The sequence below is a fragment of the Hippocampus guttulatus genome, chromosome 22 (assembly GCF_054856545.1).
Source record: "Hippocampus guttulatus isolate MCC_2025c chromosome 22, RoL_Hgut_1.0, whole genome shotgun sequence".
Classification (NCBI taxonomy): Eukaryota; Metazoa; Chordata; class Actinopteri; order Syngnathiformes; family Syngnathidae; genus Hippocampus; species Hippocampus guttulatus.
Genome location: NC_141282.1, coordinates 5,624,548 through 5,650,800, shown reverse-complemented (window position 1 = coordinate 5,650,800; position 26,253 = coordinate 5,624,548). Strand labels below are relative to the sequence as shown.

At 46.0% G+C, this 26,253-nt stretch overlaps 2 protein-coding genes across 4 annotated transcripts; both read right to left on the bottom strand.

Moving 5' to 3' along the window:
* Positions 1-250: 250 nt before the first annotated feature.
* LOC147186237 (kinesin-like protein KIF21A) lies at positions 251-20,872 on the bottom strand. Of its 3 annotated transcripts, XM_086102979.1 has the most exons (37): positions 20,725-20,872; positions 17,751-18,267; positions 13,744-13,966; positions 12,892-13,074; positions 12,334-12,483; positions 12,134-12,265; positions 11,895-12,059; positions 11,525-11,640; positions 11,252-11,447; positions 10,988-11,177; positions 10,691-10,754; positions 10,394-10,597; positions 10,107-10,148; positions 9,711-9,880; positions 9,460-9,648; positions 9,000-9,199; positions 8,808-8,915; positions 8,488-8,556; positions 6,989-7,134; positions 6,776-6,920; positions 6,512-6,709; positions 6,320-6,421; positions 6,081-6,246; positions 5,880-5,900; positions 5,525-5,582; positions 5,383-5,437; positions 5,141-5,319; positions 4,931-5,068; positions 4,765-4,797; positions 4,525-4,661; positions 4,366-4,450; positions 4,156-4,245; positions 3,918-4,076; positions 3,716-3,833; positions 3,477-3,647; positions 3,172-3,368; positions 251-3,035 (listed from the first exon to the last, which is right to left on the bottom strand). In XM_086102979.1, exons 2-37 carry the CDS (start codon positions 17,792-17,794, stop codon positions 2,978-2,980), a joined length of 4,701 nt encoding a protein of 1,566 aa, XP_085959105.1. In that variant the 5' UTR covers positions 17,795-18,267; positions 20,725-20,872; the 3' UTR covers positions 251-2,977. The 3 variants fall into 3 exon arrangements, with proteins under 3 accessions (XP_085959105.1, XP_085959106.1, XP_085959107.1); XM_086102980.1 differs by lacking the exon at positions 10,107-10,148; XM_086102981.1 differs by lacking the exons at positions 5,880-5,900; positions 10,107-10,148.
* Positions 19,212-26,252, bottom strand: abcd2 (ATP-binding cassette, sub-family D (ALD), member 2). Its single transcript, XM_086102987.1, has 10 exons — positions 25,042-26,252; positions 24,733-24,913; positions 24,462-24,583; positions 23,338-23,500; positions 23,163-23,257; positions 22,922-23,067; positions 22,449-22,594; positions 22,153-22,237; positions 21,710-21,835; positions 19,212-21,634 (listed from the first exon to the last, which is right to left on the bottom strand). Exons 1-10 carry the CDS (start codon positions 25,966-25,968, stop codon positions 21,430-21,432), a joined length of 2,196 nt encoding a protein of 731 aa, XP_085959113.1. The 5' UTR covers positions 25,969-26,252; the 3' UTR covers positions 19,212-21,429.
* Position 26,253: the final 1 nt, after the last annotated feature.

The window sequence follows — 26,253 nt, the reverse complement described above, 5'->3', positions numbered from 1 at the left end:
CAGAGCGGGAATCCCATTCATCTTGTGATTTGCCACGGGGGCACACTTGAATTTACTTGAATTGCACTCAAGCCTTTGAAGAACGCACCCGTTTCTTTCTTTTTACATGTGCAATGTGCTTTTCCCATGAAGACGTACCGAACAATGTATGCCTCGGCTGCGAATGTGAGTGCTTCCGATTACGGTGAACAAAATGAGCGCAAGATGGAGACACGAACAGGAAGCACACATTTGAATTTGTAAGATAAGATAAGATAAGATAAGATATCCTTTATTTGTCCCGCAATGGGGAAATTACAATCAGAATTCAGAAAGGAAAAACACTGGGTAGGGAGAGGGAATATATATATATATATCTATATATATATATATATATATATTCCAAAGTAGTGAAATATTCCAGTAACAACCTGGCGCTCGACCATTATGAATACACCTCAATGGAATGTAATTGACAAAGAAGTGGACCGAAAGTCACGGGGGGCCTCACTCGCAAAAAAAAAAAATGCTGATGGAATGTTGATGTTCCTGTACAGTGGCACAGATTCTTATCCTGATTGTTTGTTCATGTGTGTAGTCAAAAATAACGTTTTTCAGGTGGATGAGTATTTGGGACAGGGATGTGCTGAACACAGCACAAAGTATAAAAGAAGGAAAATAAAATTGTCGTCAAAAAAAGTACTGCTGATGCAGCTGGATGAATCCAAGAATATGACGTGTCAAGATAACTCCTCTTCTTTTTCATGACGTGTTCCGCACTAAATATGAACCAGAGGAAGGAACGATGAGATGAGTCTCAGGAGATTAGAAAGAAAATGATATACAAGGAGGTCAAAGGTCAAGGCTATTTTAGGACCATCTCCAAACATCTTGATGGTCCAAATAAAATTGTGGAAAACATAACATTTCAGAACATTTTAATTTTGGAGAAAAAAAAAATCACATAAAAGCCTCCCGCTTGACTTTATATCCAAACTATCTATTCTTTCGACCTTGTGTCATAGCCATTATTGCAACCACTACTGCGCCCACTTACTCTCCGATTCCACCTTGCGCGACTGTGTGACTTATCATTGACCTGGACTTTTATTGGGAGTACAGTCGATGTTTGCTTCAGGCAAATCTCAAAAGCACCTCCTCATTGTCATTCACCTGACTCATAACCGTAATAACCCTTCACTGCCAATTGATACCGACACTGAGGCACAGATGTTGCCTCTTGGAAGGGAATTATGCTGTCATTTTACAGGTTTAAAAAAAAAAAAAGAGCCTTTCAACAGGCGTATCAAAAAACATTTCTCCTTCCAATAATCTTCGTGAAAGTGTGATGATACGCCGAGGGGAGAGGGGGGGTGAAACACGCACGGTTCGCTGTGAGCGCATTAAGTGAGCAAGCCGCACTATCACGGCTCATCAGTTCTGGTCATAAAGCAGCAGCGCGAGTATTTTTAGCCGCAGGATTCACTCAGTTGGAAGATGGAAGCCGGAGAAGGGGAGATATTGACCCGGTCCGTCTGACCCTCGCGGCTTGCATCTTTAAACCGGCATTTAATTGTATGTTTGTCTTCTCATGCCTTCTTGTCTACGTTAAGTTCAAAGCACATTGGTTCTTCATAATTTCAAAAATATATATATTTTTTAAAGTATCGCTTTCCCAAATTGTCCTTCAATTCTGGAATTGCTCATATACTTTTGTAGGGTTGACGTTCTTGGACATATAGTGGCGCTCTGCTCCCACTGGGCCAATTAACACATTTGCTGCTCTCAGTATATGAACATTAAAAATTGATCGTGCCATCACATTCTTTTTTGTCTTCAGGCAGGGGTGCTTAGTTTTACTTTTACACTTCTCTCTATTTCCATCTCCGCAATGAATCAACAGGCAGAACATTAGTTAGAAGTCAACAAGGGATGAAATAAAGCTACGGCGGAGTGGCAAAAATGAGCTCTAAATTCATGCGAATCATCGGAATACCAAGCAATAAAAGCGTTACGTCTCTCGAGTAAGTGTCCATAGTTGGATTGGTAACAAATTTGCTCAAAGCTTTTTTTTTCATCTTCTTTGTCACGGAAGTTAAACGTCATTTTTTGAAAGCGGTTGTGCGCCTCGTCCCTGTACAATGCTGCCATCATGTGGCCATCAGGCATTAATGCAGTTTTTTCAAAAATGGCCTTTACTGTGCACGATGAAATTTATTCTCACATTGCAGCCTCAGTTAAGTGCGTACACCATAATCAGCAGGAAGACAAGCAACAATGATATTAACGCATACGGCATTTCCAATCAAATGTTAAAAAAAAAATGTAATAAAAATTAAAAAAACAAGAGAGTAATTTCCATCCACCTGATTTAACGTGGAAATAGTACATGACGTCTCTTTTTCAGTATCTGACTGATATTGCAAAACAAGACAAACAGCTATTTAACTCACATTTTCAGGAACATAAGAGGACTGGACGCGATGGGGAAAAGTAAACGGAGACTAGAATGAGAAAAAAAAAACATGCGTTTGTCATATGCACAACACAATACATGAGGACATAACAATTTTTTTTTTTGTTTTTCGTTAATGCTGCGTTAACTGTTAAAGCTGCAGGTACTCTGTGGATACAGCCATGGACGCCTCTCATTCGATTAGACCGCCGTAGCTGATAAAGTTTCCGGCCCAACAACGTATAGGAAAGATAGAAAATAACCCATTTACATTACCAAATAGTGCAGCGGGAGAATAAGAGCACAATGCAGCTTCAGTAGTATTTTGGTCCTTGCTTTCACACAGTCAAGACTAGAAAGAACCACACAGAAAGTCCAAAGTGTTGCTGGTGAAGGGAACAGTCAAGTCTCCAGCATTTGGAAATGTCTTGTACACACACAAAAAAAAAAAAAAAAAAAAAAAGAATTGTGCAAGCGAGCAAAGCGTCGCAACGTGGAGGACTCAAATGAAGCAAAAAATCAGTTTACGGTCCCAAATCGCTGTCAATGGACTCCATCCTCAAGAGATCCTTTGGCTTCCCAAATCTTCACCGTGCGGTCACTGCGCGCAACACAATTAAATAGCCATAAGTGACGGAATATATCAACAACAATCAGAAAAAGACTGATTTTCACCGGCAAAATATGGGTGAAAACACAAAGAACGGCGAAAGGACAAGCGGCAACGTGCGACTTACTCCGAGGCGGTGAACAGATGACTGCTGTTGGTCGCCAGGCCATTAATGGGGCTGTCGTGGCCTTGGATGTCACCGAGAGGCGCTAGTGAGTCGGCGTGCCACAGGCGGAGAAGCCCTCCTCGACACCCGCCGAGCAGCGCCGACGAGCCGGGCACCGCGCCCAAAGCGCTGACCCAATCCGCCTGGAAAGCGACTGACTGCTCGAGGAAAAACACGCGCTCCCTGTTCAATCTCAAAAGTTGCCCGCGAGCTGTAGCTTCCTTATGGATTGATATGCTCATCATCGGCAGCAGCAGCAGGCTTACCTGCAGCAGCCGCTTACTGGCCAAGTCCCACTTTTTGACGGAGTAGTCTTTGGAGCCGCTGTAGACAAAGTCCCCGTGCAAGGCGAGAGACTCCACGCTATCCTGATGAGCGGGGTCAAACGTGTGGAAGGAGCCGACGCTCCCTTGAGCTCCTTCCGTCACCTCAAACATCTGAGAAAAAAAAAACAAAAACGTGATATCCGTGACTCTACGACTCTCTTTTTGAGCGCGTCTCCTACTTTGATGTGATGGTCCCTGGAGCCGGTGAGCACCAGGTCTTGTCCGTTCCCCGACTTATCTATCGTCAGACACGTGATGGCTCCCACGTGGCCAGTCAGCTTCCCCGTGGAGGCGAACCTAACGCACACATAAAAAGTCAACTCTGAGCACGAGCGCATTGACTTTCAAGGCCGTCGGCCGCGAGCTTCGTATTCGACTTACTTGCGGAGATCCCACGTGCGCACGGCGTTCCCGGCAGCAGCGTACAGGAAGGAACCGGCGGGATTGATGGCGATCTGGTTGATCTGGCTCTCTCCCGGAGGGATGGAGAAACTTCGGGCTGAAGAACAGGTGTCGCCTGTACCAACTTGACCCGAAGCCCTGAAGCAACCATGAATATTTCGAGATATATATTTCATACATCGTCAACACTGACGGACGGAGCCCAATGCGTCCTTACGTAAGCGTGCGGATACATTTTGCGCAATCCCGTATGTCCCACACTTTGATGTAGGCAGTGGAAACCGTAAAGACGAGGCTGGAGGTGTATCTGCAACATAACAGACGGACGTCAATACAGACGAGGCTTTAAAATAATGGTTAAAAAAAAATGAATAAATCATCCGTAAATGAACAGATTGAACGACGGATTGATGATTTTTTTTTTTACCTGACTGAGACGACGCTGCTCGGATGATCCGCTAAAGACATGATCTCTTGACCGGTCACCAAATTCCACACCTTACACGTTCGATCTGAAGGAAACAAAAAAAATAAAAAAAACGTGCAATCAGGAAAGGCGGCCTTTTCAGAATTTGTCAATATTTACCTTTCGATCCCGTGAAGAGCAGATCTTCTGTGACGTCCACGCTGAGGACGGGCTTGGTATGTCCCTCGGCGACGTGGACACATTGAAGTCTGGCTGGCCGGCTGGTCTTGGGGGGTGCCACGGGGTTGATGACGCCTCTGGAAATGCAGCTTTTTAGTGTTTCGGTTTTCACTGTGATTGTGTAAAAAAAAAAATAATAATAAGGATGATACCAAATAAAAGGTGAGGAAAGAAGCGTACCTTCGGCCATCAAATACAGGTGATTCATCCGATCTGAAAAATCAAAACGATGCCAAAATAAAGTGGAAAATGAAAGCAGACTCATAGACAGGTTTGTGATGACCGATATACGCCACACAAAGCACAACTTTTACATTAGACGTAGATATGGCTAAAGACTTCTTACGGTGTTTTGGAGTCATTTGCTCGCGTTTTGGCATCCCCTGCTGCGGCCGTTGATTTTTCTTGCATTTTCCTGCGGGTGAGAGGAGAGCGCTCCAGCTGCTTCCTCTCGACACCGCTCATCGGTGACCTCGAGCGGAAGCTGGCGGAAATCGAAAGTGTTAGCGATAGCCGAACGGGTGTTTTTTGAGAGGAGTTTCTTATCAATGCTCACGCGCCGGCCTTGGGAGCCGAGAGGGAAGACGGGGATTCGCGGCCAGGATCCGCCGACCCGCCCTGGTGCTCGGCGAGGGGAAGCGAAGGACCCGAGAAGTCTCCGGGTGGGGAGTCGAAAGGCGGATCTCCTGCGGTGGCGTAGAGAAGCTCCATCTGGGTGGCGGTCCTCCTACGAGCCTGAAGGATCGACGGCGGTTACGAAATACGAATGACATGGCGCATCATCGCGCGGTCTGGTACCTTGTTTCTGGGACGGGAGTCGCCGCATAACTTCATCACGTCTGACGGCGGCGGGCTGAAACCGTATCGGGGAAGACAAACTGAAAATGTTTTGCCACCAAATCTGGATGCAAAATTGAGTTTTCTGCCGCCGTCACATCACCTGCCCTCTGCAGCCGGGCTGGGGTTCGACTCATCGCTGCTGCTTTCGTCCCCGTTCTCTACAAACGGGGAGAGATGCGTTATTAGGGGGTTTATTCGGTGGGTTTCCGAGAGTAGAATAAATGCTACAGCAGGTCCGAAGCACGGTAGGTTGAAAAGGGGAGATAAAGGGACCCGCGTGACAGGAAACGCGGAGAAACATAATGAGATCATGTAACGAGTCGGTGGAGACGCGACGGGAAACAAACAAACTATTAAGGCCACTGGGTCGGGATCGATCACACTTGAAGATTTCTCGCCGCCATATTTGAAATCTTGAAGTGTGCAGCTCTCAAAACACAGGTCTTATTACTCACCCGGTGACAGGTAACCTAACTCTTTGAGTTCCCACAAAAAGAAAAAAAAAAACAACAACAACAACAACACCAGAGAAGACAAAAAGAAATCAAATTTAAATGATGAGGAAGGCTTCCATTTCATTCTATAAGCAGCGGCGAAATAAAACACAAATCGATAGAATGTCATTTAAAAAAAGACGACGGCCAAAGGCGGCGAACCTCGGAGGGCGCTGCCCAGCAGGGCGTCCAACTCGGGGTTGATCTCGGCTTTCTCCTTGAGCATGTGGAAGAGCAGTTGGTTCTGCGTGGCGCTGTTGATCTCCGTCTGCTTCAGCCGGCCCTCCATCACCTTCAGCTGGGAGTCCTTCTGAGCCGCCTGCAGGCCCTGCGGGGTTGACGAGACGCGGACCGTCACGCGTTTCGCCTCCGCGTCCGTCGGCGTCGGAAGTCGCCGTCACCTTATTGATGGCCATTGTCACGAAATGATCCAAAAGGAAACGAGCCTCCGATAGATTACATGAGCTGACCGCCGCCGTCACGTCCACCGTGTCTCCTTCTTCCTGAGAGCCCCAAAACCAGCCAGCAGGAACGTGAGAGAAAATGTTGACTTACAAACGGTGAAACCGTTGCCATCTTTCTTTTTTGTTCACCTTGGCCTCCTCCATCTGCATGATGTTGGCCTGGCAGTCCGCGATACTGTCATTGATGTAATCGATGTTGGCGCCCAGAGACTCCAGTTCCTCGTTCAAGGGGGTCAGCGAGCGCTCAGAGTCCGGGGCCGCCTCCGCCATCGTCTTGGTTTTCTTCCTGGACACTCGTTCCCTCCGCTTGGTCAGCTCCTCCCTTTGCTGGAGCGGAATACACTTCGCTCAGTCAGTTGGCTATTTATTTAAACGTTTCCTGAAAAATCGGACCTTCATGAGTCGATTCATATCCGTTTCCATGTTGGAGATGGTCATCCGCTGCATGATGATGTCACTGACGCGTCGCTCCAACGACTGCCATTTGGCCCTGGCGGTCCGGCCGAGGTAGCCGCTTCCGCCGCGCGCCGGCGAACTCCTGAAGACAAAGATCGTTTCTTTCGAGAGCTTTTCGAGACGCAACAAACGGAGTTGAGATGCCGCAACCTGGCGCCGTTGGACGTCCATGACGCCGACGCGTACGGCCTTCCCGCAGAGCTCCGGTGGGGCGGCTCCGAGAGGGATTCGGGTAAGGTGACTTTCCTGCTCGCCTTGCCAGACACTGGCCTCACCTGACGCCTCAGAGCAGTCACCTGCAATTCAGAAAGCACATTTGAAAGCAATCGAATAAATAAAATGAATGAAAATAAAGAAATAAACCATGAGCACAGGAAAAAAATTTTTGGATAAACAGGATAAATAACAATGTAAAAAAAAAAAAAATCATTAAAAAACTGAAATAAATAAAATCACAAAATGTAAACTGATAAGATGAATTAAAAAAAAATCCAAATTAAAATTAATAAATTGCAGAAAAATAAAGACAATGATAAATAAGTGACATGCAATAAAACAAAGAAAACCTAAATCAAATAATGCAATGCAAAAAAATATTTTTTAAAAAAACAGAACGAAAATAAAATACATTCAGTAAAATAAAAATCGGAATAAAATAAAGAAATAAACCATGAGCACAGGAACAAAAATTGGATAAACAGGATAAATAATGTTAAAAAAAATCATTAAAAAACTGAAATAAATAAAATCACAAAATGTAAACTGATAAGATGAATTAAAAAAAAATCCAAATTAAAATTAATAAATTGCAGAAAAATAAAGACAATGATAAATAAGTGACATGCAATAAAACAAAGAAAACCTAAATCAAATAATGCAATGCAAAAAAATATTTTTTTAAAAAACAGAACGAAAATAAAATACATTCAGTAAAATAAAAATCGGAATAAAATAAAGAAATAAACCATGAGCACAGGAACAAAAATTGGATAAACAGGATAAATAATGTTAAAAAAAATCATTAAAAAACTGAAATAAATAAAATCACAAAATGTAAACTGATAAGATGAATTTAAAAAAATTCAAAATTAAAATTAATAAATTGCAGAAAAATAAATACAATGATAAATAAGTGACATGCAATAAAACAAAGAAAACCTAAATCAAATAATGCGATGCAAAAAAAATATTTTTTTAAAAAACAGAACGAAAATAAAATACATTCAGTAAAATAAAAATCGGAATAAAATAAAGAAATAAACCATGAGCACAGGAAAAAAAATTGGATAAACAGGATAAATAATGTTAAAAAAAATCATTAAAAAACTGAAATAAATGAAATCACAAAATGTAAACTGATAAGATGAATTTAAAAAATTCAAAATTAAAATTAATAAATTACAGAAAAATAAATACAATGATAAACAAGTGACATGCAATAAAACAAAAGAAAACCTAAATCAAATAATGCGATGCAAAAATATTTTTTTAAAAAACAGAACGAAAATAAAATACATTCAATAAAATAAAAATCGGAATAAAACGTTCCTCATTAACAATGAGGACCTGGCAAATGAAATATAGAAACTCTGTGACAAATACAATCCCCCCCCCCCCAAAAAAAAACCCTCGGGGAAGTGTGTTCTCACCTCTTCGTTCTTCCGACGTAGGATTAACTCCTGCTGTCTCTTCTGTGCCTCAAGCTGCTTCACTTGATGCTGCCGGGACAAATTAACACTCAATCAAGCTAAAAGGGCCTCCAATTTCATGTATCGGCGAGTGAAATATAAAATACATTAACTCATTCAGTACCAGCCAATTCTGGACCAAGTCTAAAAAGACGTTTAAAAACGTTTTTGGGAGTGAATGTGTTATAACACTTGACACCTGTGGGTGAATACAGAAAATTGCTGGTGATGGGTGGGGGGGGAAAAAAAAGGCTGATTGCATCATAAGATCAATCCTGTACCTCAGCTCTGCGCTGGTCTTTCTTCAAAGACGTAATTTCCCTGTTCCTCTTGCACTCTGTGGCTCTGTTGCGCTCTTGTTGCTCTTTCATCTGACGCATCAGCGCCACCTGGTGGACAATCACAAATTTCAACCCACATCCAGCCGTTGCCTTCTCTTTATAACAACTGCTCCAATTTTTTTTTTTTTAAACCTTGGTCTTCTTCATCTCGGTGACGTCGAGCTGCAGTTTCTTGAGCTGCTTCTCGTACTGCGACTGGTTCTTGAGCAGGCGCGCGTGCTCCTTCTGGGCCGACTGGAGCTTTTGCAGCTCTTTGTTCATGGAGCTCAGCTTCCTCTCGTACTCGGCCTTGATCCTCTTGGCCTTTTCTTCTGTGCACGACTCCACCGAGCCTGGGCGCAAGCGAGTCAAGGAAAGGAAATTAAAAATTGATTTTTCGGTGACTCCTGTTCAAAATCAACCAGAAAATCCAAAAAAATAAAATAAATGAATGAAATACAGACAATTCAATCTCAAATTATGTGGTAAATATTCACGATAAAAATAAAAAAACTAAAATAATTATAAATTTAATTGAAATCAAAATAAAAACTCCATAATATGATATTTTTTTGTTGTTGTTTTTTTTTTTTTGTGGGGTGTTTTCGCTCACCCATGTTGTGCAGCACTTTGTCCCTCTCCTGCTGCGTGTCTCGAATTTTATTCTGCAGCATGACCAGCTTGTGCTCGTACTGCTGCTTGAGCGTGTGGAGGCGCCGCTGGCTGTTCTCCAGCTCGTCGATCAGCTTCTGCTTGATGGCGATCTCGCACGTGATATTGGCCAGGTCGGCTTGGACGTCGTCTGCGCGGCCAAAAACTCATCAGGTCCCGCTTTGTCTCATTTTAGAGCGTCTTTCTCTTCACCTTTTTCATCCAGCTCCTCCGCCTCCGACTCCTCGGACGTCTCGTCTCCTGCCGTGTCCGAGTCTTCTTCCTCTCCGTCGCCGTCGTCGGCTTCCTCGTGGTCGCTGCCCAGCTCTGTTTCGTTGCCACCTCGTTCCTGGTCGTTGTCCGCCATTTCCTCCTTCACAACACTGGAAAAGAACGCCGCGTCGTTGAGAGTTAAAACGGACTTTCGTTGTTTTGACACGCAAAAGGAGGCGAAACGGAGGAGCAGATCAGCAACACACGTCATCACTTTTGTCAATTTTTTTTTTTTGCGTGACAATCGCTAATGTCACGGGAGTTGCCACACACTAAAAGCATTCGGGGATTTGCCCCCCCCCCCACCCCCCATTGCCCAAATGGGATGGAGCGAACCTGGCGTCGGGTTGACGACTGTCCTGGTGGCACTGTCTCAGTCTTCGGACGGGAGGGAAGGGGGGAAAAGGATGAGGATGGTGGTGGGTGCAGGGGGGGGGGGGGGGGGGGACACAGGTTTAAGTGAGGGAAGTTTGCAACAGAGCAGAGAGGAAGAGAAAGACCGAGTGAGAACCAGTGGCATGGCAAGAAAGACGTGAAGATGGCCAAGAAAAAGATGCTCAGGGGAGCATTTCACCACACCGGGTGACCCGTTGCTATGGTAACACACTCAACTCAACGCATACCTCTTTTTCTTCTTCTTCTCCTTCCTCTTGAGCTTCTCCAGGTCTTTCTTGGCCATCTCGATGATGTCGTTGGCCTCTTTCTCAGGCGCAAAGATGGCCGGAGAGAAGGAGGCGGGGCCAGCGTAGAGCGACGGGCGAGTGGAGGCGCGCGACAGGCTCTTCCGGAGGTTCCCGTTGAGGGCCTCGCTCTCCAGAAGTTTGGCTCTGTCGGCGAGGAAACGCGTTTTGTTTTTTTTTCTTCGCCCGCCGTTCTTTCGACGCGGCCGGTTATGGGGTGTTGATTTGCTTCGGATGTACCTGAGTGTCTCAATTTCCTCGATGTAGTTGTGGATCATGTTGCCGATCTCCTCGTTGCCTTCGCCTGAAAGCAGACGCCTCGCTCAGATGCCGGCAAATCATAATATCGGTGACAGTGAGAAATATGCTGGGCGAACTCCCAAGTTTTTTTTTTTTTTACAGTACATTTTGGTGATTTCACCGTCAAGGATGACCGCGCTTTTCCTCAATTTTCGCCGTTTCATTAAAGATGATGAATAACTAACTTGCACCAGGGACGGACGGGCGACCGCACTCTTCATTTTTGCGATGTCCCACCTGCTTTGGCCAGCGCCTGGTTGGCTCCATCGCTGAGGATTTGAGCGAGTCTAACTCGCTGAGCGTCGATGGTCTCCTGCATGGCCTTCACCCTCACCCTCAGATTGTCGTTATCCGTCTGCAGCATGGCGTTCTCGTGGACCAAGTCGTTGAGGCCCTCCGCGCCATCCTCGCCCACCATGCGCTTACCCTGAATGACAAACACATCGAGCATTTCTTATCAAACACAAAGAATAAAAGTGCTCAGCCCTATTTGCGCCTCACCGTTTTGTACTCCATCAGCTCCATCTGCAGGCGCGCCATCTCCGTCCTCAACGCGCTGATCTGCTGACTGGCTCGATCCTGGTTCACCGTGACCTTGTTTTTGATATTCCGCGCTCGGTTGGCGTACTTCAGAGTGTTCAGGGTTTCCATGAAGTCGCGGTCTGACGGGCTGATGCACGCGATCATCAACGTTTGACTGGAGGGGGGGGGGAAGGCGCAGCGACGTTAACGCGGGTGGGATGTGACGGAAAAAGGACGCCGTCGCTAACAAACCTGTTTCCGCCGAGCGAATCCTGGAGCAGACGGGTGAGTTTGGAGTCTCGGTAAGGCACGTGCGTGGAGCGCTTACTCCTGTCGCCGAGAGCGCTGATCACGTTGCCCAAGGCGAGCTGAGGCATGGAAAAATAGTCATTTTTAAGGAATAAATGTATCATTTTGCTCCACTTGGGGACAACTCAAATTTAAAAGTAAATAGAAAAAAATTATTTGGGGCTGGGAAATACATTCAAACATTTGTACGTACGACGTAAATGTTAAAAAAAAACGGAGCATTTTTTTCCATTGTTTCCGTATATAACTGCTCATTTTCACACGTATGGAAATTCTCCCGATAACTCCTAAGAGGGTTAAAAATCAAACTTACCAGTCCACAGTTGATGGAAATGCCTTCTTTGGCCCGGTCTCCCGTGGCTCCGGTTCTTTTGAGCCTCTCGGAACCGGCCAGGTCCACAAAGTGGAACTTGGCCGACAGCGTCTCAAACTCGTTGATGTCCGAGTTGCCCGCCAGACGGTTGTCTGTCGCGTTATCCTGGAGGATGGAGGAAAGAAAAAAAAAAAGAGTTCATGGGCTCGTGAAGCCACAACGCCAAATGGCGCGCTTACGTTGTCGGGTGAGCACATCCGAACTTGGCACAGGTGGATCGTGAAGATGGCGTGAGAGCGCGAACTCTGCACGTTCATCTGAGTGCTGGCCGTGGTCCTGGACAAAGCGCCCAGTTTCAGACATTGGATCATCTAAGCGCAAAACGAAAACTTAAGATTAAATACGTTCTTCATCGGCCCTTGAAGTGCGTCTGGCTCACCTCGGCCGCGGAGTTGACGCTGCGTGTGGTGATGCCGACCGTGTAGATGCCTCCGCTGGCGTCCTCGTGGATGCGCACGCTGGACTTCTGCCTCCTGGCCTCCACGTCCCGCGCGGTGTCAAACAGGTCCACCACCTCCTCGTTGTACAGCTGCAACGTCAATTCAAAACGTCTGTCCCAAATGCTTTCTGTCATCTCTCATCTTTCAAATTCACTCTGGCAGCCGTTCAAGCCGCTTTTTCGTGCTCGCAAGTCAAGCCAGTGGCTCGCGGACGCCGGGCTAACGACAGTTTCGTGGTGCGGCAACGCACCTTTGACGACTCTGAGTTGACTGCGAATAGCTTCATCTAACTCGCACGCATATATTCTTTATCCTCTGTGAAACACAACTGGTTCTTCTTTGTGTGTATATGATGCTTACATGGATGATACTGCCTCCTGGTGGCCAAAGCGCCCACACCAGAAAGAGCCGCACAATGAAAGCATGAAGTCATGATGCACAGACCGGTTTGGTATTTTCAGTGGGGGTGGAGGGGGGGGGGGGGTCTGTTTTTGTACCTCCAGGAACTGAGCGTTGATCTTGAACTCGGGGACAGGCTTTCCCTTCTCGGTGGCAGCCTGCCGCCGTTCCTCGATGCCCCGGAACAGGTGGTTGACGGCCCTGGGAATGATACCCAGCTCGTCCTCGCCGATGTTGACGTCGAAGCCGGTTCCCATGGTGTAAGTCTTCCCCGAGCCCGTCTTTGGAGAGGACCAAAGCACATATTTCTCGCAAGTCAAGGAAACACCGTGAACTGCTGCCTCCACGAGTGAACGAACTCTCCTCCCCGAAGTAAAAGCCGCTTGCCTCGCCTGACTTCGCCCCCCCTGCTTGTCATGATAATGGCCTCCGTTTTCGCACTGGTGTAGAAAATCTTAATCGTTGGTGTGTGTTGACAAAAGCGTGCCACCGACAGGTTACATTGAGAGGGTGTAAAAAAAAAAAAAAAAGCATATGTCTTCCTTAAATAAATAAAAACAGACAGTTCGTTTCTGGGAAGGAGGAGAGCGGAGCAGCGGGGATGGGGTGGTCATCATGGTGATTTCGATGGAATGCAACAAGGGGGTCACTCCCTGCTGGTTCGTCTGAAAGAGACACTGACAGGAGTGTGTATGTGTGTGTGTGTGTGTGTCTCATTGTCCAGACCCCACCTGTGTGAACGGATCACTCGTCTGGCGTGTGAAAGGCTATTGGACGGGAATTCAGCAAGCGCGGCAACAATAAAAGGCAAGCGGAGGGGCAACACCGGGAGAGATTAAGAAAAAAGAAGCACTGAGGCATTTTTGGAGGTGGGGAGGGGGTTCAAGAACATGTCTAAATCACTTACAATTGATCACAATGCATCGTTTACGAGTCAGATGAACCCCCACCTGGCCGTACGCGAATACGGTGGCGTTGTAGCCCTGGAAGCAGCCCTCGATGAGACTCTCGGTGCAGTGGCCGTAGATGGCGTCCTGCTGGGTGTCCATGTCGAAGACAAAGTCGTACGTGAAGGCCTTGTCCTTGCCCAGGACCACCTGCGGCTCGCCGGGCATCACGTACGTACAAATGTGGCAGCCTTCGATCTTCTCTCGGGCCAGCTGAGGACGGATCCTGTCGGGAGAAGACAAATCTGATGAAATTGCGACCTGCTTTTTTTTTCACTTTATTTATAGCAGCACAGAACGAAAATATTCAGAAAGAGCGATGCCAAATAAGGCAATACGGCCAAATGACAAAGAGGCGAGGGGGGGGGGGGGGGGGATCACCTCCAATATAATTGCAGTATATTAATTCATGTCATTCCTATGACGGTAATTCTGAATTGATTAATATGCGTATTCGAAGAGTGGAACTAATGAGTCACATCCATAATTCTTTCACTGAAACTTTAAAAAGGCGCAGATTGAGCCAAAGGCCCCAGAAATGAGAACAGACTATAAAAGTGTGTCCTGTACTTCGGTATTGGAGGGAGTGCACACCTCACAGTACGCTCGCTGTTCAAAAGAGTCAACAGAACCCGCCCTGGATTTTATTAAGAATCTCTCTGTTGGCTCCTTCGTGAATAAACGTCGTGTCATGGCATCATTTCCTGTGGAGGAAAAGTCTCTGCCTCTCACCCGCTGAAGCCACCTCACGAGAAAATTGCTGATGAGTAATATTTGGACAGTGTTCCAGGAAAAAGCTTTGTTGCGGATATAACGTGTTTTTGTGTGCATGGACACATGAGTTGTTTTTTGTTTTTTTTCTTTGAAAAGACACAAACAGCAGGCAAACATTTCAAACTAACAAAAAACAAGGTGGTCTAACCATTTTTTCCCATGAGTAAGCTGCAGTTATTTCAGCTGTTCTTTGCAAAGGATAAAGAATATATGCCTGTGCGTGTGGTTATTATTATATAGAACTTTTGTTTATGTTCAAGTATCGGTGGCGGGAGGGGATGTAACACCAAGACACCGACGCTATTCGTTAGCGCGTCTATGGCGCTTCCATTTATTCGTTAGCATAAAGCTAGTTCAACAATATAAATTTCATTTATATTTAAATTTTAATTATGTAATCATATACCATATGTCCTATTAGCTCTGTCAAACTACCGGTGGCTAATCTACGACAATTTCTGGATAACGGGCAAACACTGTTTTTTTTTATTTTTTTATTATGGTTCATTCAAAAACTTTTTTTTTTTTCTTTCTCCAGGCTGAACGAGGGCTGCCCTTCAAGCACTAATCCACCGTCTAGGAAACACACAGGCTCCTTGTCCAATCTTTTTCCTTGGAAATCCAACACCGCCGCAGCCTTAACGCTCACTCTGGCCCTCGCATGCACTCCGGGACAAATCGTATTTGATGTTAAATAAACGTACTATGGACAAGGAAAAAAAAAAGTGTAAAAGCTGCCCAACGCGTTCATCTGACAGTTTCACTCAACCGAAAATATGGGTGGGGGAGGGAGGGGTTGTTGAAACCCTCATGAAAAGAGGATTATAAGTATACTTTTACTTCCCACTGTGGCTCCCCCCCCGTGCAACAATCCAAGTGAGTTTCAAGCTCTGAGGCTCATTACTGCGATTTCAGTGACGGCCTCAGAAACAAGAGACTCCCTCTCCCGCGCTCACAAAGACGAATGCCTGGCAGACCAAAAAAAAAACAAAAGCCAGCAAAAACCCTTCATTCATTTTGGAGGGGCTGCTGGTAAACAAGAGGCAGAACAATGACATTAGCCTTCTGGAAATTAGCGCCGATCAATTTTCTTTGCGGCAGAGGTGACGTCACACCGAGTTCGTCATGAGTTACACCGATCAGATGATATTTCAAAGTTGATCCAAAAAACTGGGTGGAAATGTCGTGCTCGCAGACGTTTCGTTTGACATCGGTTGTGTATAAATAGTGACTCTCAAGACTCTTGATGTCACCACCAAATGTTGGACAGGAGAATGTTTCTTGCGTTCCTTTCTCCTCCTCTCTTTATCCTTCCTCGCCGAGGAAAACTAGTCCACCTGCTTACATAACGGCAACGCTGTGGTGGACCTAAAGGCATTTTTTTGAGGGGGGGGAGGATTCATTGGTGCGTGTCATAGACAAAAACTGCAACTGAGCCCCGCGGACAGTGCTGAAAATAGTCCCGAGTGCCAACCGTGTCCTCCATATTTCACAATATTTCAAAATAAAATAAAATTGGTGGGGGCGGGGGGGTTCACTGTCAATGCCAGTCTACAAATGGTGCAACTACCCACATTGCTTTCATGAAATATTGCCAATGGAGTGATGAAAGGAAGGAAGCCGACTCAGCATTGTCATTGTTATCCGTGTCCTTGACAGCGTTTTTATCAAAAGGTCAGTGGGGTGCCCCGCCCCTAAAAAAAATAAAAAATAAAAAATGATGATTGTTGTGATCTGCATGATTACATGACGGCAGCTGGCAGAGGGCAAGCAGCCTGCCTGCTTCACTTCAGTTCACTCTGTGAATATTCATTAGGGAGAATGCAGGCAAACACACACATACACACACACACACACACACACACACACACACACACACACACACTTGTGGGAATGGTTGGGGCAGAGGGGCTTACATTTGATGGACACAACGACTCAAAATGATGCTCAAAATGTATTTAGTTTACATAGCAATGCTATCTGTTAGCCCGTCTATGGCACTCCTGTGGAAGCGCGACGCGTTTCAAATTTTCCAAACAGAGGACATTTGACGCCACCTGCCACGGGATCAATTATTAAAAGGGCGGCAAGGTGCGACTTTGAATTGGACTCTGGACAGCTTGTTCACTTTCTTTTTGTGCTGCCGCTTTTTTCATATGGAGGTGAGCAAACATACGGCAAGGCTGTTATGTAACAAACACGACACAATTCCTCGAGTTGCACCATTATGATACATTATGTCGTTTTTTTGTTTTTTTAAAGGGGTGGCGGGTAGGTGAAGGGTTAGGCCATGCACGTTGAAGCAGGTGCTAACTGGCAACACACACACACACACACACACACCTAACTCAACTATTAAGCTGGGGAGAGGCTTACACGTGTTGTCAGGCCCGCCACACATCTAGACACACTTAATGTTTAGTTCAGTTTTTTTTAAGTTCTTTAAATAATAGGTCACATTAATGATGATTAAAAGTTTTTGAAATGAGTTATTGTGGTCTCATTTTTTTCGCCATACCACAAAAATGTCTTTTGAAGAGGGCGTAGGCTTTTGTTTTTATAATCAATTCGATGAAACCATTAAATTATCTGCTGCAAAACACACCATGTAAATAGTATGTGAATTATGCTATTTGAGGCGTGGAAGTTGTCACGCAGGTTAGCAGAACAAAAAGAAAGAAGACAAGAGCAAAAAAAAAAAAAAGACGGAAACCTGAAATTGGAGTACTTTCAAGAAAATAATGACACTAGAATAAACAAAAAATATGAAATTACAACTCAAATGAAGAGTGAAAGTGAAACTAAACTTTGATTTAAAATAAAATACAATCGAATAACAATAACATTGGGGGGGGGGGGGGTATGCAAAGAAAACAAATCATGACCTGGTCACACGTTTGGCTACACCTTGCATGGAGGGTCAATAAACCGGGGTCACATGACTCATCAACATGGCTGCCATACATGCATTCATTGACACTATTGTTAGTGTCTATAACCACTGGGCTTGCTTGTATGACTGCCAGGTGATTTTTTTTTCTCTCCTCCAGACACTCCTTATCGCCTTAAGGCACATCTGCATGCGGAAATCCTCACTCAGTAGGCATAAACCAAAGCAACTACTGCAAATATCACATGTAGTGCAGGCATTGGAGGATTCGTTGTGAATGGATTGTTGTCAATGAGTGCATGGTTGGGTTTGGTGTTTTGCAGGTGGGAGCAAGAAGCATCCTTACCTTAGCGCCACACGCACCGAGCTCTCATCCGGCCCGCCGCTCATTGTGCCCCGGGTAAGAGTCCACAAGAGTCCGGTTAAAAATAGCCCCCTTTATCCTCTTAGAAGACGAGGGAGAGCAGTCTCTCCACCTCCTCCTCCTCCCCTCTCGCGTCTCCGTGGAGCCACCATTCGTACACACTGTGCGACAAACAAGTAGTCCGCTTGGGGAGGGTTCACGGATCATGAAGGAGGGGATGGCCTTCCATTGTGAGCCTTCAGCTCGGTGTGCGTGATCGCCGGGTCCTGTGAAATCAGCGTGGAAGAGATCTACTCCGCGTGCGAGCTGGGGGGCGGGAGGGGGGGGGGGGGTGAGTAGAGCGAGACAGTGACGAAGGCAAACCACTCCCCCCTGTAGGACGCTGAAGCTGGTTTCACAATGGCGCTCCCCAGCTGTGTGTTCCACCTGAAAAGGCTGCAACTGCGCTTTCTCGCCTACAGATGGCGATGTTGTCCACGGTTTTGCATGAGCGAAGACGCTGGTTTTACAAGAACAAGAATAAAATTACATACAGTACAAGTCATCTCTTGTTATCTCGTAATAATTACTTATTTCATATTGACATACTGTATTAACCTTTTTTAAACTTTTTTTAAGAGAGAAACTTTTTTTGGAGGTAGCGTGGCCATCAGAAATAACAAAAATAAAAATAACAACATACAATTTTGGACTATGTTGTCATTTCAAGTACGATAATTTTCTAAACATTCAACTGTGATAAGGCCATACAATCAACCTGTACACCACGGATGTATTTTTGACTAAATTATTGCACAACCTTTTTTATAACTACTACTACTACTAACAATAATAAAGCGAGGAATGTCCATTTTCGATCCATCCATTTTCCGAACCGCTTAATCCTCACTAGGGTCGCGGGGGGTGCTGGAGCCTATCCCAGCCGTCTTCGGGCAGTAGGCGGGGGACAGCCTGAATCGGTTGCCAGCCAATCGCAGGGCACACAGAGACAAACAACCATCCACGCTCACATTCACACCTAGGGACAATTTTAGAGAGTTCAATCAGCCTGCCATGCATGTTTTTGGAATGTGGGAGGAAACCGGAGTACCCGGAGAAAACCCACGCAGGCCCGGGGAGAACATGCAAACTCCACACAGGGAGGCCGGAGCTGGAATTGAACCCGGTACCTCTGCACTGTGAAGCCGACGTGCTAACCACTGGACTACCGGGCCAGCGAGGAATGTGATTTCCGAAATTTAAAATGAGCAGGAAAGTATTGCCGAGAATGAACCTTATTTTGTAATGGCATGCTACAACTATGTGGACAAATTAGAGTACTGTACTCATACACCACACACCTGTCGGGGGACACCAAAGCCTGATCGGAACAAATCATGGAATAAAAACACATTCACCTCTGCTACCGCCAAGCTAAACGTGTAATATAGTGGACGACATGAGTTATTTTCACCACATTGTTTTATTTACAAGAAAATACATCTTTGCTCTAGTTTAAAGTGAAAATACGTAAACTCCATGCACGAGAGTGGGATTAGGAGGTAAACTGGATGGACGATCCTAATTTATGAATCCATTAAATTATCACTACATGCACGGTAAACACACACCAAAATCTAGATTAATTAGGAATTTGAAAAGAACACATTCAATCTTCAATGGGACGACGCTATCTGGATTGTTATGCCCTGACTTGTTTTCTGCAAGCATAAAGAACAACGAGGTTCCAGACAAAAAAAAAAAAAAAGTAATCTCCCTACAATTAGTAGCAGTGTGAATTTTCCAGCAGTAACTACTAATTAGATGAACTACTAATTGGATTAGCAGCATTGAAACACTCTTATGCGGAATTTATTCAGTCAGCGTCCAGACTCCGTATCATTTCCGCAGACTCTGACAAGGACATGTGAAGCTTGTTGCCATGGCAACCCGAGACCTTGTGTGATGCTTTTTGAAATGAATTGAGCCGCTGATTACCCCAAAAAAAAAAAAAATTGAAACCCTCAATACAGTTGCATCATGGCATTAGAAGCTCACAGTGGCATGAAAAGGGCAATAAAAATCACATTGTGTGGGAAATGAAACTCGCAGGCAATATCCTGAGCACGGCAGCATTTGCAGTTGCTGTAAAATTCACAGGTTTTAAAACTAAACTGAACTCAGGATGCCACTGATTGTCCGTCATAACCAGCGATATGGCATTATTATGAGACGTTTTTTTGATCTGTTTTTTTGACACTGCTCTAAATGCCAGTTTTTGTCCCTGGCATGTAGCAGCACCAGAAGCCTTCTGGGAAATCCAGCTTCCTGGAACAAAAGTCTAATTTACTGTGGGGTCAGCTTGAGCTGAGATAGCGGGGTTGGGGGGGGAGAGCAAACTTTTTGTGCTCAAGGGTGATAGTTGGTTATATATACACAGCTGGGCTATGAAGTTTTACTTTGGTGCCACTGAAGGAATTTATCCCCCACTTTTCATTACTTTTAAGGTTCCAGCTTCCAACAGAGAAAGGAGATTACGACTCTACAATTGATGGCGGCAGGACATGTTTTGCAAACTGGACCTCGAGACTTAGCTGCTCGCTCAGCAGAGAGGGCCTCTTTCGCGCATTGTGTTTGTTCGGTAAACCAAAAAGCCCTCCTCCGTTCAGGGTTCAGACCTGCGTCATTAATCGCTCCAATAATAGAGTTGAGCTTTTTTTCTTTTCTTCTGTGAGTGTGTGTGTAAGATAGAGGAGAAAGGAAGAAAAATGCACCCACAAAAAAATAAAAAAAAGGCAGGAAGTTGATTAAAAAAAGAAATAAACATTAGCTCTGTAAAATTCTGCAAAGAGTACAGCGTGAAAACGACTGCTTGAATCAAATTGGTAGACTGTACTTTAAAATAAAAACTAAAAAAAAAGAAAAACCCAAGTAAAGTGCTATGTTAAAACAAAATATCAATTGAGAAAGGCGTTACCTTCACTCTTAGCTGTGCTCTTTTCTGTCGCTTAAAGCAGTGGTTCTCAAAGTGGCATTCGGACAACCCCAGGAGTCGGCAAGCCGTAGCTGGGGGTATGCAAAACCGCAATTAAATTATGTCATATCATTTAAAAAGAAGAACAAATAAAACAAACGGAGTAAGCCAATTGCGCCTCTTTCCTACCTTAGCTTTGTGTCAATCCCATATCTGACATCCCTGCGCAAATAAAAATTCTCATTTTAAAACAATACACAAGGTGTATCCTTCTTGCATCGTGTATTTTTTTTCTGACAATATAAAACGAATCCACGCATAGTCGCGCTTCGACAATCGCAAGTTTGCCTTTGCAGAAGCTTGTTCTCTGTTATTCGATGCAAAATTTATTGTTTTTGTGGTCAGGCCATAGCCATGTCTAATATAAAATATTGCTCCGGTGCCATCTTGTGGCAATGAGGGGCCCATGATAAAGAGAGGGGACCGCTAAAAAAAACATTAGCTTATCCCGCCTTTTGAATTTTTATATCATTTGGGGGTACACACGGTGGTCATGTTTAATTGGCGTTCGTATTATAAAGTGTCTCCATTGAACAACCCCCGCCTGGCTTTTTGATCAAAAACGACTTTTGTTCATATTAAAATACGTTTAAAACGGCGTGCCCGAGAGGGAGGCGATGGTTAAAACCAAACTCCCGTCTCGTTCCGTCACTCATGGACGGTTCTGAGCACCGAGTCGTCGCCCAGGATCTTGCAGAGCTCGTTGAGGCGCTGTTGCATCTCGGGGATGCCGGCCAGTTGGCTCTCCAGCCGCTGCTTCTCCTCGGTGAGCGAGAGGCGAGTGGCCGTGTCCAGCTGCTCGAAGCGCCAGCCGCCCTCGCCGTCGAACTGCAGCAAGTGCGTGTGGTACTTCCTGGCGGGAGACAGACTTGTGACCGCACTGAAAAAATGAGGATTTTCCCAGGAGTAAAGACGGCGGCCCCTTTACCACAGCGAGGGTCTGTGCGTGATGGACAGCAGGGAGATGCCGGCGTCTTTAGCAGCCTGGAAAATTTTACCCTCCACGTCGATGCTCACGGCGCTGGTGCACTCATCCAACAGGGCGTATTTCGGCCTGACGCAAGAAACAAGCAGGAGAGCCACGCTTGTGTCGCAAAATTGTACGACGCCGTATGATGTTGATTTGAACAAGTGTCGAAAAACGGAACTAAGTTCAAGGTCTTTAACTCATTCAGTACCAGCCAATTCTAGACCAAGTCTGAAAAGACGTTTAAAAACGTCTTTGGGAGTGAATGAGTTAAATGTCAAATAATACACCATGAGACAGCAACTTTGCCCAATTAATCATCATTTCAATAAAATTTTAAAAATGCGTACATCGTTTTGCAGCCAGTGCGTATTTATTGTCAAAAGGATTAACTGTGTCCTTACTTGTGGTAAAACATGCGAGCCATGCCCATCCTTTGCTTTTCGCCTCCGGACAGCACGTCCTTCCAATCCAGCTCAGCATCCCAGCCTGAAGGCGGAAAACGAAGATGACGAAAAAAGAAAAGCCATTTTCTTTTGCGAATATTCCCATTTGAAAAAGTGCCGCTTTCGCTCTTAATATTGCAGAATTGAGCCCGGGACTTTGGTCACGCTGCGGCCCGTTCTCGCGTCAAACCCTACAGCTGCACTAAGCCGCGCACTGTTCCGAAACAATCGGAAATGAGCAGTTCCTTAATCACCTCCTTCCCTAGTGACGATGTGGTTGAGGTTGACGATGTCCAAGATGGCCTCCAGGTCCTTGTCGCCGAGGCCTGTGGCGGCCATGCCTTCGGCCGAATCGGGATAGATCACCTGATCCCGCAGGGAGCCCATCGACATGTAAGGCCTGGAGGCACGAAAAGGAACAAAGGTGACTTGTATTTTGGGGTGGGGGGGGGGGGGGGTTACTTATGCTTGCTTTCACACTGCACACTATTTGTTTTTTTTTTTTCTTTTCTCTTAAAACGTCTCATTTGCCCATCTGGGCATAACTGGGGAAAAATGTACGAGCTCAAACAAAAGGTGTCGTCATGGTCGATTCCTCTGCTGAATACCTTCACGCGCAAAGTAGTTCAATATTTATTTGAGAGCTCCTGTTACAATGTTATCAATTGCAGACAGGTTCTCCGCGAGGGTGGTCACAACAGAGGAAGTTGTGTGTTTGTGTGTGTACCTCTGTGGGATGTAGAACATATGCTGAGGGGAGGGTTTGTGGAGGCGCCCGCCATATACGGGCCACAAACCGCTGAGGATGCGGAAGAGGGAGCTTTTGCCACAGCCGTTGGGGCCCGTGATCAATAGATGCATGCCCTCTTCCACCTGAAAGGCAAAATATTTATTTATGGTCTGCACATTCATGCAGAAGACCGCGGAGTAGTATTTTTGGACAGTTTTATTTTACTCTCCAATCTCACCTTAACATTGAGGCTGGAGACGACGACGTCCCCGTTGGGTGTAATAATCGGGACGTTTTCACACACAATACCGTTGTCCACGTCAATCACTTCACCTGACATGAGAAGAAAAGTCAAGAATATCGGGGTTGAAATCATCCCCTCCCCCGAGAGAGATTTGCGATGCAGGCCGTACCCGTAATTTCCAGCGGGCCATCAATGTGCATGTCTGGCTTGCTTTTCTTCTCGCCTCCGATGGCGGCAGTGAGCGACGAGCGCTTGTAAACGCCCCTTTGGACATCCTCGAACACCACAAACATGTTGTGGACCCGCGCCGTGTAGCCTGCCAGCTCTGTGACCTGTCTCACACGGAGGGAGGAGGGAGGGGTTGAATGGCCCTTTTCGAGTAAATATTAGTGTGACCCACAGCTCACAAGGTTCAAATTTAAGGCTTTGGTGATGTCGGTTCAGTATTGCCCCAAAAAAATCTTGGAGAGCTTTATTGACACAATAAATAGTACTACAACTATGCTGTATTCTACTCGAATTGGCTTGGTTGGATTTTCAGACCGAAATAAAACAACGCTTTTGTAATTAAAAAAATTTAAACCGGTTACTTCTGTTGGACGCGGCACTTCCACTAAGACATGATTTTCTCTATTAGTGCCGCGTCAGCTGCACGCGGCAAGACGTCACAAGCCGTTTGTTGACTCAGCTTGATTCGCTTTGAAACAAACCGGCGCAAGATGTGCAACTTTGCGGAGGCCACGTGATGGCCGGATGACTCGGGAAAGACGCAACGATTATGAAACGTGACGTTGATCCGCCGCGTATCGGGACTTTACATGTCTTAATCGTGTGGAGAGTGCAAAAGAGAGACGGGGGAAGGGTGCGGGGTCAAAGATCAACAGCTGGAGGAAGGATTATTATCGGATTATTATTATAAACAATAAATAAACCGGGCTGTGTCGAAGTGCTGTTTTGGCGTGTATTTGGTGTTGTATTGAATGAAGTTGTTCCCTTGAGCTAAAATGACTACAAATTGTCCAGACATGCCGTCTGACCACTCAACTCAACACACCTTTTTACATAACAGATACGTGTTTTGTGGGCGTGAGTGTGCCTGAAGAATGTCATCTTGGAAATACAAGCAAGAGCTTGCCGCACTCACACCATATAATCAGAGCCGATGAGAAATGGTGACGGGAGGCCGCTTGAAACTGCAATTCAGCCCGCCACTGCATCTTTTTACTGTGTGAAATGTAATACTTGGACTGAAAAAGAAAAATCTGCGACTCCGCGCATAAAGCCGTTCGTCACCTCTTTGTAGGAGGACATGATCCTCTCAATGGCGTCGGCTCCAGAGGCCAAAAGGTTCCGGGCGGTGGTGAACGCCTCCGTCCTCTCGCTCACTCTCCGATGTGGGTGCCCATCAGCTGTTTCTGGAAAGGTTTACAAGGACCTTGTAGTGAATGCTTAATCAACTGCAAGTACATGTGAAGAGCACCTTGAAAAAAAATTATAATAATAATCGCTGATGAAATCGCAATCGCAACAGAGGAAAAATATATGGATATGATATTTTCAATACCGCTGTCGGCGAAGCCAGTGGCGGTGATGATGGGCACGGCCACCATGACGAGGCCGCAGCTGCTCCACACGTACTTCATGAGGAACTGCTCGATCATGATGTACCACAGGCGCTTGGAGAGGATCAGGTTCATCTGCTCGGCCAGCGCGCCGTAGCACTTCTGGAGCTGGCGCATCTCCACCTGTCGCCCACGCCAAAGCAAAACCTTTCATTCATGTTTCCCAAACTATATTGAGCACGCCAAAAAGGAGTTTTTGACACCGGTGTCCTAAAATCCCTCTAAAGGTAGAACTGTATTCTTGGACCTACCTTGTGTCCCCTGTAGAAGGCGATTTCCTCCGCGTTGGCGATGATTCTGGAGTGCATGTAGCGCAGGTATCCCTTCCTGTGTGCCTCCTCGGCCACCAGCTTCCCGAATTTAGGAGAGCATGCCCGCAGGACCTTGGCGGTGACGAAGACCACCAAGCCGGCCAACAGCGTGGGCCCGCTGGCGTTGGCGTCCCTGGACCGAGCTGTCTGGATCAGCGTGTAGGAGGTGAGCACCACGTCCAAGATAGGCTTGGTGAGGTTGGAGTACAGATGGGCCACCGACTGAGAGAACATCAGCACGTCCTCTGTGAGGGACTGGTCCGGGTTGGCCAGCCTCCCGTCCATGTTGGTGACTCTGTAGTAGGTCTGGTCTGTGAAGTAGGTCTGGTAGGCATAGTTCACCAGGCGGGTGCGGAAGGCCAGGGCCAGCTTGCACTCCAAGAAGCGGATGGCGCTGTTGACAAACGTGGCAGGGATGGCGATGAGGAGCCATTTGATGAGCTGGATGATGAAGCTCCTCGGTTGCTTCTCCACAATGGTCTTCACTATCTTGCCGTCCAAGCTGGCCACATATATGGACAGGAAGGTCCTGGAGACCAGAGCCACAGAGTGCAAGGAGAGCAAAGCGAGCTCCTTGGACAGCAGCTTGGGGAAAAGGATTTTTGCAAGTTCCAGGATCTGCTTGAAGAATTCGGCGTTGACCCCAGGGGACGCCTTTGATGGATTCACTGCGTCAACACGGGATTTGAACAAACACGCAGATCCGTTTTCAGCCCGTCTATCGGCTTTTTTTTTAAACAGCTGCCTGCAGATGACCGGGTAGAGGGTTTTGACGCCGTAGGCAGCAGCCGCGAGAAATACAGCTCGCTTGGCTACAGCCGTGCGGTCCCATTTCACTTTGGACGCCGCATTAAGGATGTTGGACATTTTTAGGACGTTAGTCTGCTTTTATGGCGTTCCCCCAAACGCCCATCACCCTAAATCCACTCACAGCGTCGACGTGAGAAGGTAGACGGAACTCGGACAGCCACAGCGACGCAAAAAAAAATAATTAAAAAACGGTCCAAAGACGTACCGCTACGTCCTGCTCTGAAGCGTAACCCGGCATGTAGACGAAATGATACACTTCCGGGTTTACCTTTCAAAATAAAGCAGCTGCTACCAAAGATGAATATTAATGATTTTATATTCACGAAGCTCGTCTTTGGACGT

Excerpts from the sequence above, each read along its gene's own strand:
- LOC147186237 (XM_086102979.1), bottom strand. The coding sequence starts at position 17,794 with ATGAGCGGCGGGCCGGATGAGAGCTCGGTGCGTGTGGCGCTAAG. Across the intron at positions 5,320-5,382 it reads ACTCCCGTCCCAGAAACAAG|GCTCGTAGGAGGACCGCCAC; the intron begins GTACCAGACCGC and ends TCGATCCTTCAG. Across the intron at positions 5,069-5,140 it reads TCGGCTCCCAAGGCCGGCGC|CTTCCGCTCGAGGTCACCGA; the intron begins GTGAGCATTGAT and ends GATTTCCGCCAG.
- abcd2 (XM_086102987.1), bottom strand. The coding sequence starts at position 25,968 with ATGTCCAACATCCTTAATGCGGCGTCCAAAGTGAAATGGGACCGCACG. Across the intron at positions 24,914-25,041 it reads CCTTCTACAGGGGACACAAG|GTGGAGATGCGCCAGCTCCA; the intron begins GTAGGTCCAAGA and ends CGTGGGCGACAG. Across the intron at positions 23,501-24,461 it reads TCATGTCCTCCTACAAAGAG|GTCACAGAGCTGGCAGGCTA; the intron begins GTGACGAACGGC and ends CGTGTGAGACAG.